Here is a 20618-nt window from a genome sequence, read left to right as displayed (position 1 = left end):
TGCTCCTATTGCAGAAGAATGACAGCAGATAGAAAAAGCAAGTCAATTGCAAATTTGCTTATTTTTATGCTGTCTAACTAAATGTCATGTAATAACGTGAGATACCCCTTTAAGTTGTTTACAGGAAAATCTCTTTGAAACCACTTCCTTCTCTTTTTCATTTATAAGCAAATAATTGTTTTGTTCTTAAAAATGTAGCTCAATAATCATAACATTGACAATAGACCTAGTGCTAAGTAATACAAAAACATACTACTCTACAGCTCTGGCAAAAATTAAGAGACCACAGCAAAATGTTCAGTTTGTCTGACTTTTCTCTTTATAGGTATATTTTTGAGTAACATGTAAATTGTTCTTTTAGTCTACAGACTTCTGACAACATGTCTCCGAATTTCCAAGTAATAAATTTTTTATTTTCTGACAAAGAAAAATGGTCAAAATAAAAAAAAAGTGCTTTCAGACCTCAAATAATGCAAAGAAAACAAGTTCATAATAATTTAGAAACAACAATGCTACTGTTTTAACTCAGGAAAAGTTCAGAAATCAATATTTTGTGGAATAACCATGATTTTTAATCACAGCTTTCATGCGTCTTGGCATGCTTTCCACCAGTCTTTCTGTCAGGACGCTGAACATTTTTTACCTTTTGTGCATTACTGCCCTTTTTCAACATGGCGTCTTTGGTCTCATGTGCACTTGTCTTCCTGCTATAAAACTCCACCCCAGCCATCAGTCTGTGCTAGATTATTCTGCTTTGCATCCAGCTCCTGATTACTCCCTGGCCTTGCACCTGCACCTGCTCCTGTGAACCTGTGTTGGAGATCCTGCCACTCTGCTCTGAGTTCCTGCTGCATACACCAGTGTTCAGTAATCCTCCTTCATCTGCTGCTCGTGTTACTTCCATCTGCATTTGCTGGACATGTAAGCAGTGCTGCTCTGCAATAACCTGAGACTATTAACCAGGCCTCCCTGGTTGAGCTAAGATATGATTTGAACTGCCTTATAAGCTTATCTATCTGTGTCTGGACTAAGTCAAGGATCTATTCGTGTCAAGTTTCCTCAAGAATAACTGTCCTTCATAGACTCTGTTTGTTTGCATCTACCTCTGAAGTTTCCTATTGACTGCTAAGCTGCGTTTATTATTTGCACCAAATGTTGTGGACTTGAGTTTCTCTCTGCACCTGTTTGAATCACTGTGTGATAATATGAACTTTACCACTCATAAAACTGTGTCCTGTTGTCTTGTTCCACGCAAAGAGTCTCCTGAATTATCCCCTATAATTATTACACTTTCACACTGCTCTTGGGTGACCTTAATGCCACTCCTGGCACAAAAATTTAAGCAATTCTTCTTTGTTTGATGGCTTGTGACTATCCATCATCCTCTTGATTACATTCCAGAGGTTTTCAATGGAGTTCAGGTCTGGAGATTGGGCTGCCCATGATAGGTTTTTGAAGTGGTGGTCTCTTAATTTTTCCCAGAGCTGTATACTATCCTTCTTATAGAGAGGTTATTGTAATGAAAATGTATTACCTGCTAGGGTTATATTCACACCTCTTAATCCAACCCATAATCCAATACTGGCATTTACCATGGTATTGCTGAACGATTTATACACTGTTGTCGTGGTCACCGATCCAACTTCCCAGTCACGAGTAAAATTAACAGCTGCAAATGTAAAATGTAAAAGAATAAATTAACAAATCACTTACCATTTGTGGTTTCATGCATTAAAAAATGCCAAGAAAAAGGCAGAGATGCTTACCTGCCCAGGCCTTAAAACAAATGCACTAACAGGGTTCAGTGGACCCAATTAAAGATGGCGGCTTCACAGGTGCAGTAATACCGATGAGACAGCCAGCCTACAATCAGGGATTGGCCGTTTGGTACATCAGTGCACAAAAAAATACAGTCGGGCCCAGATGGCTCTGAAAACTCTGGCCTCTGTTCACACGGTATGCATTTTAGTTAGCACTGGGCAGCAAGCCTGATCTAAGAGTAAGGGCATTATTAATAGGCTGTGAGTGAGATGCTCTGCATCTCTTGTGTGTGAACACTGCCACATACAGACTGTATTTTTTTGTGCACTGGTGTACCAAACAGCCAATCCCTGATTGTAAGCTGGCTGTCTCATCAGTATTACTGCACCTGTGTAGCTGCCATCTTTAATTGGGTCCACTACACCTGTTAGTGCCTTTGTTTTGAGGCCTTGGCAGGTAAGGATCTCTGCCTTTTTCTTGGTGTTTTTTTTTATAGATTTTTGGAGGATTTTCAAGTAAAACATGGTGGTATCAGCATCATGCTGTGGGGGTTATTTTCTTCAGCATGGATAGTGAAACTGGTCAATTTATGTTAAGCTGGATGGAGCTAAATACAGGGAAATCCTGGAGGAAAACCATGTAAGAGGCTGCAAAAGACTTGAGACTGGGGCGTAGGCTCACATTGCAGAAGGACAGTGACATCAAACATACTGCCTGAGATACAATGAAATGGGTTAGATCAAAGCATATTCATGTGTTTGAATGAACCAGTCACAGTCCAGACCTAAATCCCACTGAGAATTTGTGGCAAGACTTGAAAATTGCTGTTCACAGATGCTCTTCATCTAATCTCACTGAGCTAGATCTAGTTTACAAAAAAGAGCAGGCAAAGATTTCCACCTCCAGATATGCAAAACTGGTAGAGACCTACCCCAAAAGACTTGCAGGAGTAATTGCAGCGAAAGGAGGTCCTACAAAGTATTGACTTGAGGAGAGGCTGAATGCATATGCACATCACAATTTTCAGATTTATACTTTTAAAATAATTAGAAAACCATTCATCATTTCCTTTACACTTCACAAATATTTGCAACTTAGTGTTGGTATTTCCCATAAAATCCCAGTAGAATACATTTAAGTTTGAGGGCGTAATGTGAAAAATGTGGAACAGTTCATCAGAAATGAATCATTTTTCTAGACACTGTATCTATTTCTGACAAATTTCTGGTCAAATCACTGTACAGTATATTTATGCATGCAGTATATCCACAGTGTGTATGCATAAAATATTATATATTTAAGCTAGTGAAGGGCAATTTGAGATTTTATTTTTATGTGGATTGCTTATTAGTGATATTTTTGGGAGGGATGCCATTTCAATATTTGCCATAGGCAGCAGAAAATATAGGAGAGAAACGGTTGACACATTAGAGCAATGCAGTGTATTAATTCTGTGATTTATGAGCAAATAGTCATATCTAAAAACATCTTACCAAACTTACAAGCAAAACTTACCTATGATGACAGTGCCAATATAAAGACTGGTCAACACCCTCACCAACCAGAAAGTCCTCTGAAAATAGTAAAGAATTATGTTACAATATGTCACTTTTAATTCTTTTGTAAATAAATCTACCGAATATAAAATGGCAACAGCATCACCCGAGGTATAGAGCATCTAAATCATTACATTCAACGAAAGACAAAGCAAAACCTAAGGAAGGTTGGGAAGTTTAGTCAATAGCTTTCCTGATCATTTACTTTGCTTCTAATTGAAAATAAAATCTTTATACAGGCAATAGAATTCAAAAAGCAGATTCGTCACCCGATCTCATAACATAAACTGTATACATTATTAAATCAATCTCTTAGACCTAATGAGCCACTGTACTTAGTTTGAAAGTTCATATCTGTATAATCCTGATACAAAATGACTATTTTCTGAGACCAGCTAAAGAGTGATAGAGCTCATGCATTAAAGTGTATAGTCATGATCCAGGCTGGGGTTTTGTTTTGTCTTTCCCGGTCTGGTCATAACAGGTGTTAATTTTCACAGCCTCATTCCTGTGTCCGGTCTGCTATATATCTGTGCTTCACTTGTATTCAGTGCCAGTGATATTGCTTGCCTTTGGCATGCTAGCTGGCTCTGGTGAGTTCCTGATCTGTCCTGCTGCATTCAGTTAACCCGAACTGTGTTTGTTTTGTTTCCCGCCTACCTGTCTCAGCTCCTTATCTCCCTGTATGTTTGGATTTCCTGGTACCTCACTTTGGCTTGACTCTGACCTGATTTTGTCTCTCTCCTCTGGTATTTCTGCTACTGGCCGGAACTGACGTTTGCTCTCCTCAAAATCTGTGCCTTGGTGTTTCCCTTTTTGTACTGTGATTTCCTCTGGTATTGACTCAGCTCTCTGGCTACTCTGCTGCCACCTAGTGGTGGCTTCGTTGTACTGCTGTGGGACTGCTTCTCAGCTGGATATTCAGCGCACTCTCCACTCTGTTGCCATCTAATGGAGCTTGCATTACTCTGCATTAACCCTCATAAGTACAGTGTGACAGTATCTGCCTCTGCCCATCTAACTTGACTAACAGCTGCAGCTTGTACCAATGTGAGATATCAGCAGGAGGGAGGGATACTGAGGATTTGTCAGTTAGCTAAAAATGACTGAAATTGGGTTTAAACACTTCCTGAAGGATTGTACAGTTATTCTGATATGGCTTACATAGGAGGAAATAACAGCTGAAGGCTTGTGCTGTGGGATGGTGTTCAAAAGATAGTAGGTGACACAGTGTTCAAACAGTTTAACACTGTACTATGCCACCTCTTTGGTTACTTGTTCTGTGTGACTTCTTTGTTTTCTGTGTGTTCTCAGTTCTCTCCTGTTATCCTCCATGTCGCAGTTATGGAAGTAAACAACTGCAGGCTTATGTTGTAAAGGGATTAGCTTAAGCAGACAGCAGATGGCACTGTGCTTGAAACTGTATTATATGACCTCTCTGAGTTTTATTTTTTTGGAATCTAATGAAGATAATTGTTGTGTTATGTTCCAAGTAAAACATTTATTTCTTCTAAAATATCTGACTGCTGAGTTATTCTACTGAAAGCTAAAATGTGCAGGTGTGGGAGCGCTGTATAATAATTTATACAGTATGTTTTTATGAAATTTGGTGACAGATCTGCTTTAATAATTTATTTAAATTCATTTATACATGTTAGTGATATGAGCAAATCTGCCAAAATTTGAATTAAACAGTTCATTTGAATTTGGCCAGGAAATTAGATTTGCATCAAAGTTATTCAATGTGAATGAAATATTCCTTATTATGCTCTGGGGTCCCCTCAGGTATAATAATGAGTTGTATGGAAATGAGTTGTATGGAGTGATGACTCATGCTTCTTTATTTATTCACTCAGCAAATATTTAAAAAAGTCATGGCAATTTTTTGGCCACACACTGGCCTTTACCAAGCCAAGTATTTCTGAAAAATATTACTTTACTGCATTTCTCTATTTAACATATTTCTTATGTTTTTTTCATTTTTCTAGTTCTGTGTACTTACAAGTCCCATACGATATTACAGGTACTACATTAGTGATCCAATCTGGCACAAACCACTCGGACTGAGATAAAAAGCAGACATGTAAACTACTCCATAGACTATCATAGATACGAATGTTATACGTGAAAAATATGGGTAGCACTCATACTGGAAAAACTGACGATTGAACGAGGCATTATTGATGAGCGAGCAGTCCAATGAACAGAGGCTCAATGTGCTTGGCATCAATGGTTTAACTCTTTATGGGCATCTTTTAGGCGTATATGTTTAAAGAGCACCTGTGCTTTAGACTAGAGTTCAAAACTCACTATCACATTTTTAAAATCACTCGACTATTGCATTTATTAACTATTCTTACCCATTTTCCTCTGATTCCAGGCAATATGATGATAAAAGTAGCAGCTGTAACCAGACATATTATTACAATTTCAACAATTTTGGTGTCAAACAGGAATGGAGTTCTCCATAGGGAATAAAATGGGAAAACAGCTGTTTGCATGCTGATTTTCTTTTGGCCAGGAAACCTGAAAATTGCAAAGTAAAAAGTTTCAAAACACATACAAACAATATATTAAAAATAATAGTAGTCAAGAAGCAGCAAAAAAACCTTTTATTATTATTTTATTCTTCTATGAATTTTTTTTTTTTAAATCTTTAACTGTTGTCACTGGCTGAATTTCATTGCCGCACACCCTATATAATAGAAATGTTAGTATCTTTATGTTGAAACTCTTGGGAATAATTAGTATTATGGTAGCTGAAACATGAAACAAGAAAGACAAGTTAACTCAATATTTAGTGATGTGAATTGAAATTTGTGAAACCATTCGGCCAAGTCCTTAGTTATGGCAACAAATATTAACTCCGGCTTACAACAAACTGTTTTATATACTTAAAATGGAAGTAAAGAAATTGAACGGAATATGTCATCTGCATATAGCTGTATTATAGCCCTGTCCAAGTGTCATGTCGGACGCTGTTCAGACCAGGTCATCCGACAGACAGCGGTAATTCCGCTTTTGACCACTATTTGCTCATTGGCGTCTGCTAGATTTTATCTAGCTGTTCCGGGGTTAATTTACCTAATCCTCGGATTGGAAGCTGGGCCATTCCCATGGCCTTTAAATAGGCTGATTATAATGTCACGGGGAGACTAGGTGAGCGAGAGCTAAAAACCCGGGCCCCTGCAGTTTCCCTCAGACTAGGGAAATCCTGACTGACCCTCTACCTGGAGTTTACACTGATGGTGTGCATGTCCAGGCCTCGAACCTCACCCTGACTCCTGTTTTAACCCTAGGCTGATACCTCCGCCCTTTGTGGATAGTGGTTCAGCCACAAATCTCATTGATGAGGAGTTTGCACGCACAGCAGGTTTTAGGATTGAAAAACTGTCTCATCCTATCCGCGTGGTCACCATCAATGCTGCTCCTCTCTCTCAGGGGGAGATTACTGAATTTGTGGCTGAGGTGAAACTTCACATAGGAGTTCTACATTCCGAGCGGGTTACATGTAAGGTGCTCAGGAATCTTCCTGCTCAGATGGTTTTGGGTTTTCCTTGGCTGTCTATGCACAACCCGGTAATTGACTGGAAAACTGCAGGGGCCCGGGTTTTTAGCTCTCGCTCACCTAGTCTCCCCATGACATTATAATCGGCCTATTTAAAGGCCATGGGAATGGCCCAGCTTCCAATCTGAGGATTAGGTAAATTAACCCCGGAACAGCTAGATAAAATGTAGCAGACGCCAATGAGCAAATAGTGGTCAAAAGCAGAATTACCGCTGTCTGTCGGACGACCTGGTCTGAACAGCGTCCGACATGACAACAAGTTAATGCGGACCCCAAACAACTGCACTAGATTTTTTCAATGAACTCCATATGCCTCATGTGATTTTATATGGAGACATTCAGGTGTTCTACTGGACACGGTGTGACACAAGTATTCTTCCTAGACACATTGCTAATAGTTCACAAATATGGCACAGTATAACTCAACTTAAAGGCGTTGTGCCATAATAATATGTATGTACAGTATATGATTGAAGAAAAATATTTGCCCTTTTTTCAATTTACTCCTATTAGAAATAATGCATGGTTGTAATTAAATTAGTTTCTTTTTTGGAAAGAAAGTTGCCTATAGATTTATCAACAAAGCCTGCCTAAGGCCGGAGTCAGGTGTCTGTTTTTCACGTATGTGTTTCATCTGTGATTTACATGGATAGAACACATCCATTAAAGTCTATGGTGCTGTTCACAGGTCTGTGTTTTTGCAGACCATTATGTCCTCAAAAAAATCATGGAGACATCCTTAATGCATGGATCAAAAAAGAGTAAAAGAGAGACATTCAGGATTGGGGATTTTACTACAATTGAACCCAGCTAAACTAACAGAAAGTTGTCTGTGTATGTTCTGCCACTCAGTAAGGCTGCCGTCACATTATCTGTATTTGGTCAGTATTTTACATCAGAATGTGTAAGCCAAAACCAGGAGTGGAACAAATAGAGGAAAAGTATAATAGAAACATATGCACCACTTCTGCATTTATCACCCACTCCTGGTTTTGGCTTACAAATACTGATGGAAAATACTGAGTACTGACCAAATAACTCTATAGACGACAATCTTATGATAAATCACAAGTATATTCATTCATTTTCATATTTCCCAAAGAAGAAAAAAGGTCACAATGTTTGTAAGTGGGTCCTGTCTTGGTCCATAACAAGAATTGTTAAACTTTTGCTACCTGCTGTATTAACTGTTAAGCATCTTAGGGTATGTGCACACGTTGCGGATTCGTTAGCAGATTTTTTGCGCAGCTTCTGCAGAATCCGCAGGTAAAATGACCTGCGTTTTACCTGCGGATTCCCTGCTGGTTTTCCGCGGATTTTATGCCGTTTTTGTGCGGATTCCACCTGCGTTTTTACACCTGTCGATTCCAATTATGGAACAGGTGTAAAACGCTGCGGAATCTGCACAATGAATTGACATGCTGCGGAAAATAATCCGCAACGTTTCCGCGTAGAATTTTCCTCAGCATGGGCACAGCGAATTTGGTTTTCCATAGGTTTACATGGTACTGTAAACCGCATGGAAAACTGCTGCGAATCCGCAGCGTCAAATCCGCTGAGGATCCGCAGCAAAATCCGCAACGTGTGCACATACCCTTATGGTGCCAGAAGCACAAGCAGCATGAATCAGACATTGGCTGTGTTATTGTAGTCATGCATCTTTTGCTCCATGAGGTACTTAAAAAAAAATATTTTGTAAAGCCAGCTATTCGTCTTGGATAACTAGTCTGAGGACGATCCCTGACAGCTACTCCCCACCCTGCTCCCTATGACTAACAGCTCTCTCCCTACACACGCACACACACGTAAAGCTGTGGACTACAGTGTCCTTCTCCTTTCCCTGAAGACAACAATCACGTAATGTAAATGATGTCATGCATTTTCATGCAAGCATTGTCTCATGCGAATTGCCATATATTGTGCTACAGTAATGTGCAGTGTAATGTGAAGCATTAACATACAATGTGAGTAGTGTATAATGCAGAATGTGCATAGGGTTAGCATAGGACTGTATAGATTAAGATAGACTAGGACATAAGATAAGAATAGGGCTAGTACATACCGTTATAGGATCATGACTGTAGGTAGCTTATGTTACAGGTATAAAAAACAGTTAATGTATGGGATGAGCCCATAGTGGGAGGGGGGAAATGCTAAGGGAAAAACAGGCACTTCCTGGTAGTGACTCATATAGGGAAGTACAGTGACAAAGTCAAGTTCAGGTGCAGTGGACTTCAAGGGTCTGCATTTACCAATCATTCAAGACAATGGGAGGCCTACTGATTTCCCTTGAGGACATTCCGACACTGTCTGAAGCCCAAAGCTCAGGGTTGGGTCTGACGGGCGCATTGTGTCCTCTGGCATACAGGGAAAAATGGATGCAGAACTGCGTGAAGGGCAAGTGGCTGGTCCCGGGTGCATTGCTGAACTGGAAAATAAATTCCTATGGCTGACGGTCAGTGAGCTTGGGGATATTCCTAAAGGAACAAATGGTAGGGCTGAAGATGTGTTGTGCTAAGGAAGTAAGGAATACAAAGTGCTGTGCCCTATCCCACATGTTACAACCTGATGAACTAGAACTGACCAGTAAATGTTGGCTTATTTCAATGAACTTGGTGTCCCCTGAGTTGTGTGTGGCGGCTCCTGAAGACGGAGAGGCCTGGAGACAGCGGTGGCCTTCGGCCTACAAGTGAGTTTGATGTACCCCACACTTGACAGCGCACTGGGACTGTGACACTGTATTCCTGTAACGTGTCAGAGGATAACTGGACAGCAGCTCGGTCGTGACTATTGCTCTTGGAAACTTTACACACACATAGGAAAAGACCATCCAGTCATGGGAACTAGGGTGGAGACAAGCGGCCAGAGACCTGCTTTGAACTAGTCATCCAAGATGCATAAAGTAGTTCCCAAATGGTTTTTCAAAGTACATTTTCTCTGATCACCTTATTTTCAGCATGTTTTCTGGTTCCCTATAAATATCATTTTCATTTTGAAATTTGGACTTGGAGTAAATATACAAGTGTGGGCAAATCCATAAAATCCAGTGTTAGACCAACACATTTATTTCTATAGTTCACAAAAAGCTTTCCTTACCTGAATACCAACATGTCTTTTAGGAATGTATAACAGTATCAGGGGTGAGAGGGGTAAAGGTATTTCGACTTAGACTGCCTAAGTAAGGTGTGCCACATTTATTAAGAGATGTACTCTTATTAAGTTTGGTGCATTGTCATGCTGTGATGGTCTTCGGTGAGGAAGGAGGGCCTCAGACTGTCCCTGGAACTGGGACCCTTTCTATCCCTGCCCGGTGGGTACTCTTGAAGGTAGAGAGGCCGGAGTCTCCAACATTACTATGCTCCTGTTAAACCCTGAGCTGTCCCCTCCCCCACTCCATGAGGTATGGGACAGAAATGTAATGTAAACAAGACACCAAGGCAAAACAGGGAAAACAGAAAGCAACAAACATACAAACACTCACTAAAGGTAGAGAGGTATATAGGGAAGGATAGGAACGTACCAACCAAATGGGAATAGGATAATGCGGAAAGCTTACACCCAAAAACAGCACGCAACAATCTCCAGTAGCAACAATGATCCTCCAGGTCAGCACAGCGTCGCCAAGAAGCTAGGAAGCAAAGCTTTCATTGGCAAAGCAGATATCCATAAGGAAAGTAAAAAACTGATGATACAGTGGAAGGTTCAATAACCCCCAACCCACACCGAATAGTAAAACAAATACTTTCAGGAGTTAAAAAAACAGTTGCTACTAGTAAACAAGATGTGGAGCACACCAGACAGCTCAACGTATGTTTCGGCGAGCAGCTACAATTAACTATAGTTTTCTGGTGTACATTATAGTGCTCATTCATCCTTTTGCTAAGCACGCCAACTTTTTAAAATTAGCAATTTCTAAAAGGTACAAAATGTGACTTCTTGCCAGCAGAAAACTGGTGTACTTATTGGTATTATGTTCTAGATTAGCCCTCTAAAAAAAACTATATATTTTAAAACTATGCTTCTTAAAATGAATCTGTCACCAGGTTTAATTTTTATGACCTCACTGTTTTAGCTGTAGATCTTAGGGTATGTGCACACGTTGCGGATTTCTTGCAGAAAATTCCTGAAGAAAACCGGAAATTTTCTGCAAGAAATCCGCATTTTTTTTTTTGCGTTTTTTTTCCGTTTTTTTCGCGTTTTTTTAGCATTCTGCAAGCGTAATTAGCTTGCAGAATGCTAAAGTTTTCCCTGCGATCTGTAGCATCGCTTGGAAAACTGACTGACAGGTTGGTCACACTTGTCAAACATAGCGTTTGACAAGTGTGACCAACTTTTTACTATAGATGCTGCCTATGCAGCATCAATAGTAAAAGATAGAATGTTTAAAAATAATAAAAAAAAATAAAAAAATGCTTATACTCACCCAGACATCTCACCGGCGTCCGTTCCGTATAGCTGGTCTGTGCGCACAGGACCTCCCGTGACGTCACGGTCACGTGAGCGGTCACATGACCGCTCACGACCAATCACAGGACAGTGACGTCATTCGGCGAGGTCCTTCAGCGCACACCAGGTACAGAAACCGAACGGCAGCGTGCGAGGAGGCGGCAAGACATCGAGGGTGAGTATAGGACTGTTTATTATTTTATTTCTTATTTTTTGACCACTTATATGGTGCCCAGTGCGTGGAGGAGAGTCTCCTCTCCTCCACCCTGGGTACCAACCGCATATAATCTGCTTACTTCCCGCATGGTGTGCACAGCCCCGTGCGGGAAGTAAGCAGATCAATGGACCCCTAGTTGTGCGGAATCCCTGCAATTCCGCATTTTTAATGAACATGTTGCTTTTTTTTCCGCTATGCGATTTTTTCGCGGAAAAAATCGCAACATTTGCACCAAAAATGCGGAATACCCTGTAAATAATAGGAGGCTTATGTAAGCGGTTTTTTTCGCGTTTTTATCACGTTTTTATAGCGAAAAAACGCGAAAAAAACGCTAACAACCCTGAACGTGTGCACATGGCCTCACAGTTCTCTGGATACTAAGCTCTGCATTATCTTACCCACACCACTGACTGGCATGTCTCTGTGTACACTGCGCATAAGCAGAAAGCTGCCAGTCAGTGTTGGATGCGGGGTTGGATTACCTCTCAGCAAGTCAATTAGTCCCCTAGTGATAATCTCCTGCAGATAAAATAGTGATTTTTTAAAAAAAAATAAGCAGCCCAGTAAGTGACAGTTTGCTGGAATGAGGGTTTCTACCTCTACATCATGCTGCTCTCAGATTAGGCAGCAAATAATGGTGACAGATTCCCTTTAATTGTAGTTATATATAGATTAATTATTACAGTTAACGAAACACCACATAACGCCCAGTGATAAAATTATATCTCCCAAATTAATGTAATGTTTTGAAGATGATCAATATTCTTATATTTCTATCACCTCATTTAGCTATGATTGATCTTTAGCATCATACAGTATACATACAGTATATGCCTATAGATAGTGAACCTATCATGAAGAAGGAATTTTATGGAGTCATTAATAAAGTGACGAGAATAAATTGTTCTCTCATTAGCTGACTAACAAAGTATTTTATTCCTTTTCCTGATTTGGTAATTCTCCTGTCTGCCCAATGTAGCCACGCCTGTGCCAGCATGTTTAATATACATCTTGTCTCACTTTAAAAAAAATGCTTAAGGGTGTTTTGCAAGTAGAGTGCGTGGGTGCACCTGTTCTAGGAATACGTAAAATACTGCAGACAAGTTTGCAGAGATGCAGATTAAGTAACGTGACTTTCATACACTTATAATTGTCTTAAGCAGACACCCTAAATCCAGAAGAGCCCTATGAAAAAATAACATAAAACCTCCCAGTGCTGTTTCGGTTTAGATAGTAAAACTAACAATGTGTTTTCCACGTGACACAGATCAAAAGTTACAAGGCCAAAAAAAAAACTTAAAACAATTCTTTAGAGTGGCAGTGATAGAGCAGGCAGAGATTCCCTAACAAAATGCCTTTTACAAATCTAGTGTCAGTTGTCAGAGGCTGAACCTCAGGAGCAATTTTAAATAAATTGGACATACCCTGCCATTGTGGTAGGCAGCACACTGCCCGTAAGGTAGAACACAATAAGATACATTCAGGCACATTTGTAAAAAAAAACTTTGTGTGAGGAGCTGGCCTTGTTCTAAAGACTATTGGACCAATGGACATAAAGTGGAATCAGCAGCTCTAGGGATGAAAACTTTTTCAAGCACGGAGCACAGGTTCCGGCAATTTTATTGTTGTGTTCTATTAGAGATTTGCTTGCTCATCAGTTCAGCCTCAGGAATCAATGTTTCTATTCAGTGACAGTAAGCAGAGGGAGACATGCAGGCTGGATCTTGTCAATACATAAGGCTAGACCCAAGACTGGTAATCAAGCCAAGGAAATCAATCATTCCATTACTCTTTTTATTGTTTCAGGAACCTCAAGCCATTTTTATCCTGGCCACTTGTCCCTTTGTGGAGATGGAATAGTAGACTCTGCGGAGCCATCACCACAGGTGGTCTCACATGTGATGGGTTCTGCCTGAGGAAAATACTGTACCTTCACCAATGCAGTTAGCTTGGGAGGGGAGGGTGTGTACACTTCTGCCACTCAGTATTCTGATCCCAGGCAAAGAGAACAATTAGCCACAAGTTTAGTTGGGCAGTTAGTGCAGTGAAGATGAGGAGCAAGGATCTGTTGGTGAGGTCCTGGTGCCCCTATATAGATGGCTTATTGAGATTTGAGATGGGTTGCTGGCTGGAGCTTGATGCACATGCTACGGTCATGATATTTGTCATCTGGATGTGAGGAACTATCTTAAGGATTGTTGTTTCCAGCTGGAGTGGAAGATATGTGCTACAGTCGTGGTATGGAACATGGACTGGGACTACAGACTATACTGGAGGGAGATGCAAAAGCTGTGGGCCAACTAAAAGTTGGGAGGCTGCGGGGCTCCGTGGCTCCAGAGTCACATTGATCAAAGAATATTTAGTATCAGACCAATATATTGTTCCCACCATGATAGTCAATGTAGCTGGAGAAGAATTTCTGAACATTCAGTGGGCCTGACTACATTTAAACTGGGGCCTCAGTCATGGAATGGTGGATGTAGGAGTAGTGCGGCACTTACCAGTAGATGTGTTGCTGGGAAAAAACACAACCACACAAGTGGTTGCTGTGCCACTGAGCTAATGTCATAACCAAAAGCCAAGAACCAGTTCCCACTGCATCAGCCGAGAGGGAACAGAGTGATCTCAACATGCAGACAAACCCCCAGCCAGTGGTGAGTAATGCACAAAATACAATGACTACCTGGGAGAGGTAAATGACATTAGAAAGGAGGCCCAGGGACTTCAGTACACTCGGTCTACCATCACCCTAGCCATCCCAGATAGTGTCCCCCAGGACACTATTTACCAGGCCGCCAAGTGACCATCCCCCTAGCTGGGTGTCAGTACTCTGTAGTTTTTACACAATGGATACAAGTTCGGTTCTCGTTGAGTACGTGTATAGCTTACCAGATCAAACCAGGTATCAGGGGAAGGATATAGCGGATCCCATGAAAGGAACAGACTGCTGTCCCAGTGAACTGAATACAGGGCTTCCCCCCATCGGGGAGGAAGTTGGCAGGATCTGAGGGAAGCTGGAGATGTCTACTATGCTGATGTACACCAGGGTGGAATGGGGACTGTGGAGTTTATTCATAAGCACGACATGGAATATGCTTTGATGAAACTGGATGATACAAAGTTTCATTCTCATGAAGGTGAAACCTCTGACATTCATGTCCGAGCTGAAAAAGTTAGGGAGGAGTGTGAGAAGCTAGACTTGTTCTAAAGACTATTTGACCAATGGACGTAGAGTGGAATCCATGGCTCTAGGGGATGCAGACATTTTCCAACACAGAGCAACAGTTATGTCAATTTTATTGTTGCATTCTACTACAGATTTGCTTGATGTGTTTTATTCTAATTTGCTTGCTTGTCAGTTCAGCCTCAGGGATCAATGTTCCCATTCAGTGACAGTAAGCAGATGAAATGTACAGGCTGGATTTCATGCATACATAAGGCGAGATGCAAAATTGGTAATCAAGGCAAAAAATCATTCTAATACTCCTTTTACTGTCTCAGGGACCTCAAGTTCTCTTAGCAACTAGTCCCATTGTGTGGCTGGGGATAGTAGTACCTCCACCAATGCACATTTAGCTTTGGAGGGACGGTGTGAACTTTTCTGCCCATTCAGTGTGATGATCCCAGGGAGGGAGGACAATAAGTCACATGTTTAGTAGAGGAGTTGGTGCAGAGATGCTGAGGAGCAAGGATCTGTTCATGAGGTTGTGGTGCCCATGTATAGATGGCCTATGGAGATTGGAGACGGGTTGCTGGCTGGAGCTTGAAATGTTTGCTATGGTCATGATATCTATCTTCTGGACGTGAGGAACTATCTTAAAGATTGTTGTTGCCAGGTGGAGTAGGATACATGTACTACAGTCGTGGTATGGAGCATGGACTGTGACTATAGACTGTACCAGCAGGAGATACAAAAGTTGGGAGACAGTGGGAATCGACTGATACAGGGGCAGTGGCTGTCTGTGTTACGTGGGCTGTGCTATATACTATGTGGCTTCTATATACTATGTGGCTGCTATATACTACGTGGCTGTGCTATAAACTACATGGCTATGCTATATACTACGTGGCTGTGCTATATACAACGTGGATGAGTTATATACTATGTGGCTGTGTTATATACTACGTGGCTGTGCTATATACTACGTGGCTGTGCTAAACGCGGCGTACATATATACATATTCTAGAATACCCAATGCGTTAGAATCGGGCCACCATCTAGTATAATATAATGCTCTCCCCATGGTCTGCCATTTAATATAATGCTCTCCGCATGGTCCGCCATACAATATAATGCTATCCCCAAGGTTCTCCACAGAATATAATGCACTTCCCATGGTCCTTCATACTCTACCAGTCACTGATTTAAAGAAAAAAAAATACTCACCTCTCCTCGTTCCACCTGATGCTCTGGTTTCCTGAGAGTGTGGTGTGAAGCGCCGCACATCTCAGCACAACAGGCAAATTGTAATGACATCATTGCACCTGCCACGCTGAGACATCAGACACAAAGTAAGAATGATGGGGGAGTAAGCGTAAGCTGATGCTCCTTCTTCCCCTCCCCTGCTCACGGGCCCCATAGCCATTGTGTGGCCTGCTGCCATTGGTGGTACGCCACTGGCTCCCATCTCTACCCCGACATATGATGTGGAGTTGGAATTTCAACAGTGCTTCCTTTTGTTCTCACAGGAGATAACACAATAATATCTCATTCAGAAAACACGAATGCTAGTCTCAGAACACTCAGACAGCTGTTTATGGTGGAGTTGGGAGAGATAGTTGTCAGCTATATCATATGAATTGGAGCTTTTAAAATGTAAAATAGCATTGAAGATAAATCAATATGAAATCTTGATGAAAATATGCATGTATATGTTATCCTCAGCAATGATTCATGGAAGATACAACCAACTACTGCGGCTCAGCATTATTATTGTAATTGTACTGTATAGGAAATAGCATCCACATGTAATGGAAACAAGCAGGAATGTAGCAAGGTTTACATTTATTTTCTATTTTGCTGTAAAATTAAAAAAGTGATGATGCAATAACAAAGGACACAATGGTAATATACAGAGAGAAGGTTAAAGATCCTTACCTGGCTGTTTGTACTGGACCACTTAGTTATCCACTAGAGCAATGGCATATGCTCTATTGTGTGCCTAAGAGAGAGGAACCACAAGTTTTGTGAGGAACAAGTAAGATCATAAATATACACAGAAACACAAGGATGGACGTACTGTAAGTGCAACCTGTGCAGTTGGAAAGTGCCCCTGTAAGAAATGGAGAGTCCACTGTCACCATAAAAACAACTTACTATGCCCTATTAAATTCCGAGTAAGAAACCAATTAATGAAGCTTTGTTAAAAACTTGCACTTTTGTAGCAAAGGTAACTTGACGAATTGTGCACGGTGGAACACATAGCATCTCCTGGAAGCTCATAAGTAAGGCTCAGACTCGGACTCAAAGATGCATCTACACTTTTCTTAGGAAGTCCTCTTATATAACATTCAGTTTTCATATCCATCAACCTCTGTTTGCCTTCCAAGCCAAATATTCTGCATGTGGGATCCATCAGTTTTGTCAGACTGTTCATGTCCTTTACGAGTACAGGCAAGGTTGACTTCCAAGCATCTGGCACTTGTATTACGCAGCTGGACAAATGATTCAGGCACATGCTCCCTGTTCACATCTCTTTTTGCTTCCTTCTTACTTGGTGCCATTATGTTCCCTCCAATCAGCTCCTTTGGGAGCACTAAACAATCACAGGAAACAAACAAGAACAGGAAGATTTGTTGGCCAATTTAAAGACCTTCCCATTCCAGCAAAAAAATAGTAGTGCATGGTTTGGAGTGCAACTGGCATATGACAGGATCAACTAAAGCATAATTCAACTGTCTAAAAGATACTATTGTAGACCACCAGAGTTATAGATGAAGTGTGATGAAGCATGGTTCCTTAAACCCGAGTGTGTTCATTTGCAGAACAGTAGTTACAAGTAGATTACTGGTACCCAGAAAATTCACAAAAGCTTCAACATAGCCACTCTGTGATCCATTTGGTGTGCATATATGCTAACAATACCCAACTTGGTGAAATATGAAACAACATTACAATTTAATACCGTAACTAGACTTCAATTTACTTGAGTCACTGTGTAATTATTCATAATCAACTGCAAAGGGTAAAAAGAAAACCAGATATTCCAAAACAAGCACCAGGCCACAGATGTTGACAATATTCAAGCTCATTATGTAGTAGTACAAGGACGTCTAGAAAAACTAGTCATACAAAATACTGTTTATTGCAACTCCTTCAATTAATCAACCAATAAACATCTTGTAGCAGAGGGTTATTATACTAACTGCTTTATTAGGAAAGAATCCACATGTACGATGTTGTAGATTCTTCATTATTTATTAAATTGGCTCTTTGAGGCTTCAGTATGGCCTTTTTGTAGAATTATCCATCAATTTTGATAAGTGGGGATCCAAACTTCACATCAGGCACAACAGCTCCTATGAATAAGCTGAAGTCCAAAGGAAGTAGATTTGGCAATAGCGAAGAATAAATTTACACTGCAAGATAGTGATGAATGAACATTCCTTGGAGCACTCATTTCTCAATAACCGTGCAGCAAGGCGCATACATAGAAATCATTGGGCTCTATAGCAACAGATATAATTACAACTCCCCTTGCAAAAAAAGAAATAACAAATATTTGGTGAAGTAGCTGAGGTCATATTTCCTACCTTTATAAACCTGAAAGAGGGACATATATTGTGAAACACAAAACACATGGTAATTATGCACCACACACGGAATATGAGATCCCCAGTGATTTTCACCCCCACAATATTATATTACATTACCCAACATGTACAGCATGCGGACTCCATAGTGGCTCCAGCAAAAGCAAAACTTCCCCACAGAACCCCTAACAAAATATAATCTCCCAATGCATGATGTCCTTAAAGTGCCCCTTCCTGTTATGATCCCAATGGCAGAGGATCTCAGAGATTACAGCAAAGTGTGCAAACATAAATACCAGCTCATAGGGAAGTGGTAACTAGGCTGGAAGTGGTAACTAGGCTGACCATATACCTGATCCTAGCACAAACAACTAACAGTAGCCGGGGAACGTGCCTACGTTGATCCTAGACGTCTCGTGCCAGCTGGAGAACTAACTAACCCTGTCAGGGAAAATAAGACCTCTCTTGCCTCCAGAGAAAAGACCCCAAAGTTATAGTACAAGCCCCCAACAAATAATAACGGTGAGGTAAGAAGAAAAGACAAATGTAAGAATGAACTAGATTTTAGCAAAGAGAGGCCCACTGACTAATAGCAGAAGATAGTAAGATGACTTATATGGTCAGCAAAAAACCCTGCAAAATATCCACGCTGAATATCCAAGGACCCCCAAACCGACTAACGGTGAGGGGGGAGAATATCAGCCCCCTAGAGCTTCCAGCGATATCAGGAATCACATTTTGTACAAGCTGGACAAAAATATGAACAATGCAAATAAACAGAAATAAGAAAGCAGGACTTAGCTTATCTTGCAAAGAACCAGGACCTGAAGACAGGAGCAAACAGAAATGAACTGATTACAACGATGCCAGGCACTGGACTGAGAATCCAGGAAGTTTAAATAGCAACACCCCAGGCCTAACGAAGCAGGTGAGTCCCAACCTGGGAAAAGACAATCCAAGTGCCAAACCACTAGTGACCACAAGAGGGAGCCAAGAAGTATAGTTCACAACACCTTCCCACAGTATAATGTCCTCAAAGTTCCTCCACAGCCCACCACGCAATATGATGCCCCCCTCAGTCTGACGCTGACTATGAGAAAGCAACCACTTTCAATCAAATTCAAGGAGACTGCTTGATAAGCAATTTGGAGGCTTCACCAAGTCATTGGCCACACCAAGCATGCACAGAAATACCCTAATTTGCAAATGGATTAAAAGGGAATTTTTCAGTAAGTGCAACAATAAAAAATACAGTAATGTTTATGATTTTTTAGAAGCTAAGTCCGCTATATAAATGTTGAAGTGGCTGAATTTGCAGGGTGACCGATTCCTTTTAAGTCATTCTGTTGCTGAAGCAATAAACACTATGATAAAGAAACTTCTGAATACAGCTAACAGATGCCTGTTAGGAACTGTGGTTCTGTGCTCCACCTGGGAATTGATTGGGTCTGGTTATAAGATACGCTACTCCAGTAGCAAGTGCAGCCATTGTCCTGACCCTGGAGGCAGAGCTATCACACCCACAGGGAAACTGTCCAAATCATATGGATTGTTCCGTTCTGGAGTAGTTGGATGTGTGGGGATGTGGGATGCTATATCTCCCATGGATTTTACTGCCCAGGAACATGGAATGCTGTGTTTCATGGTTGCCAGGCAAGGCATGATGCTGCTGTGTCTGGTAGTAGACAGGGGTGGGATTGTGTCCATTCTGCTGTGCAAGTTAGCAGGGAGTCATTTTCTGGGGATGATTGAGAGGTATTCAACAGCAGATCATTTCCGTCAGCATCGGGTGGGCTATTTAACCTGGTTCCCAGCTCAGGTCTTTGCTGTTTATTGCAGTTCCTATGTGTTGTGGTGGTGATTGGTGTTTGCAGTATTGGTTGCTCTCTTTTGTGGTTGGTCTTAGGGTCCATTTCCCTTTCTCTTCATTCTACACTCCCAGGGGTTTTCACAGAGATATCTACCTGTTTTCTACTAAGCTCCAGCCGTGTCACCAGACGCCAGCAGCCCGGCCACAGCGGGCCTGGAAAGGGCTCTGCTAAAGTCCCCCTCCAATTTACTGGGAGCTAGGTGAAGAGTGTCCTGACCCTAATTCTGCTGCACTACAGGAACAAGCAGGCATTGTTTCCTAGGCTACCTACTAAAATATCAAATCGGTAACTAGACTATGGTAATAGTCTAATATGGTAATATGGACTATTAAAATAATTTCTGTTGGCTTCCCTAACATTGGTAAATCCACTTATCTAAAATACTATAGAAAACTGTCAACTTACATATAATCAGATACATCCTTAGCAACTAAGCTCAGATAGTA

The 20618-nt window shown here is 41.1% G+C and overlaps 1 protein-coding gene across 2 annotated transcripts in view; it reads right to left on the bottom strand.

The window, feature by feature from the left end:
• DUOXA1 (dual oxidase maturation factor 1) overlaps positions 1–16712 on the bottom strand; it is a 28297-nt gene extending 11585 nt beyond the window's left edge. Inside the window, exons 1-4 of one of the 2 annotated variants that reach the window (XM_077260976.1) lie at positions 16647–16712; positions 5678–5843; positions 3277–3334; positions 1535–1669 (exon numbers count right to left, since the gene is read on the bottom strand). In XM_077260976.1, coding sequence (XP_077117091.1) covers positions 1535–1669; positions 3277–3334; positions 5678–5818 — 334 coding nt within the window. In that variant the 5' untranslated portion in view covers positions 5819–5843; positions 16647–16712. Of the gene's footprint in view, positions 1–1534; positions 1670–3276; positions 3335–5677; positions 5944–16646 lie in introns of those variants that run through there. The other variant, XM_077260975.1, reaches the window with a different exon arrangement.
• Positions 16713–20618: the final 3906 nt, after the last annotated feature.

This window comes from Ranitomeya variabilis, chromosome 5 (genome assembly GCF_051348905.1).
Source record: "Ranitomeya variabilis isolate aRanVar5 chromosome 5, aRanVar5.hap1, whole genome shotgun sequence".
NCBI classification, from domain to species: Eukaryota; Metazoa; Chordata; class Amphibia; order Anura; family Dendrobatidae; genus Ranitomeya; species Ranitomeya variabilis.
This window is presented reverse-complemented; position numbering and strand designations above follow the sequence as displayed.